Source organism: Echinops telfairi, unplaced genomic scaffold (assembly GCF_000313985.2).
Source record: "Echinops telfairi isolate 266 unplaced genomic scaffold, ASM31398v2 ScPeMD7_7475;HRSCAF=8513, whole genome shotgun sequence".
NCBI classification, from domain to species: Eukaryota; Metazoa; Chordata; class Mammalia; order Afrosoricida; family Tenrecidae; genus Echinops; species Echinops telfairi.
Window position 1 is genome coordinate 2,438,657 of NW_022111379.1, and position 1,784 is coordinate 2,440,440.

Consider the following 1,784-nt stretch of genomic DNA (forward strand, 5'->3'; position numbering starts at 1 on the left):
CTGTGCTACAAAAAAACTCTCATCAGACAGACACACGTCATCTCGGCGTGTAGGGGCTAGGCCCAGGTCAAGAGGCGTGCAGGCGTGTGCCACTCAGGAGCCAGGAATGTCTGGCCCTGGGGGTAGGGAGCCAGCCTTTGGGTACACCTTGGAATTTGCCTTACATCTTTAAATCCTAAAGAGCCACCTCCTACCCCAGCAAGATGTGCTCAGAGCCTTCCCTGGATGGGGGCTGCTGGAGACAGGCCGACCACCGCCTTCAGGGGAGGGCCCGTAAGTAGGATGCCTCTCAGGCTTCGGGAGGAAGAGCACCCACCAGAGCAGAAAGGGCATCTTGACTGTTATCTGCACCCCTGCCCCATTTCTAATGCCCACCCTGTTTCTTACAGGAGACAGACAGTGACCAGTACCCCCTGCTGGATCGAGCTGCACCTGAATGGCCCTTTGCAGTGGCTTGACAAGGTCCTCACGCAGATGGGCTCCCCAAGCATCCGCTGTTCCAGTGTGTCCTAGAGCCCTCGGGTGCGGAGAGGAGGCCGGGAGAAAACATCAGAGCTCTGCTTACCCCACTCTTGTCAAGAAAGAAGAAACCACCGTTCTCCCTCAACCCAAGTGGCTCCAACCTGATTTCCAAAACGCAAGGACAGACCCAGAGATGGGATTTACGGGCAGCTGCACCTGCTGAACCCATCTACCCTCCGCCCCTCGGTTGGAAGGAGCAATGGCCTCTGCTTTGGTGGCTTGACCGAAGCAGGCATCTCCCAGCCCTTCTTTTCTGGTGACACCAATCTGGGGTGTTGCTGCCCCTCTGGACAGGGCTGGCCGGAGTGCAGCATTTCCCTTGGCAAGGGTCTCCTTGGTGGGCCTGAGCACACCTGCCCTAGCTCTCCAGCACTTGTGACAAGACACCACGTCAGCGCCTCCTGATTGGATTGCCTTGGATTGGGGAGGGGCTTCTCTGGGCCCCTCCCCACTGCTCCAGCCCATCCTGAGGGGCGTGAGTGTGTTCAGCAGAACGTCTAGACACAAGAGGGCTGTGGGCAAAAGTCAGTGCAGAAGCTGACTCCTCCTTCAGCAACTCACAGACTTGCCCTTTCCCCCCCGGCAGAGTTGGCAGGCTCTGTGGAGGCTCCGTGCGTGGGCACTGTGTTTGTACTTCACCACGTTGACCTCAGAGAGATTGGCAGGAAGCAAGGGGCGGGTGCCCCCCAACCCCAACGGCATCTGGGTTGCAGCAGCATTCCATCAAGCTGGCTACCTGTGGTTACCTGGGAGCTTCTGATGCACTCGGCGACCTGGCCTCATGGGGTCGGTTGCATTGACTAAGCGGCTGTTTATCATATGCCTTTAAACATGCTTGTTTTATCTAAAAGCCAAACAAAAAGCCCTGGGGTGGAGTGCAGGTCAGGTGGGGAGACTAGAGCCGGATGCAGCACCTTCAGACTCTCCTCTCACCCGCCCAAGGTGCAGCCTGCCACGTTGCTACAGGGGACACCTGCCAGCACCTCTGGAAATTCCTGCAAGCCAGCTGCTCAGAAAGGGCAACCTCAGACCACCGTGGGTGAATGAAAGGGCCGTTCACTTTCTGCATCTTGGAACATGGCAGAGAAGGCCCATCCTCCACCCTTACAGCTCAGGGCAGTTACAGGGTGCTGTAAGGGCTGCTCCCAGCAGCACTACAAGAGAAAACGATTATAAATGATCTCAACTGGAAACAAAATGAGGAAGGGCCCCGTGTCTCTGCCTGGCCTCCTGCAGTAAACAGCAGACAAGACCACTGCCTG

General features: G+C 57.2%; 1 protein-coding gene across 1 annotated transcript in view; it reads left to right on the forward strand.

The window, feature by feature from the left end:
• The window catches only part of SMAD3 (SMAD family member 3), a gene marked incomplete at its 5' end in the record, with an annotated part of 138,121 nt that extends 136,809 nt beyond the window's left edge, over positions 1 to 1,312 (forward strand). Inside the window, one exon of the mRNA XM_013007058.2 lies at positions 390 to 1,312. Within this exon, the coding sequence (XP_012862512.2) occupies positions 390 to 513 (124 nt within the window). The remainder of the gene's footprint in view (positions 1 to 389) is intronic.
• Between the last annotated feature and the right edge of the window lie 472 nt (positions 1,313 to 1,784).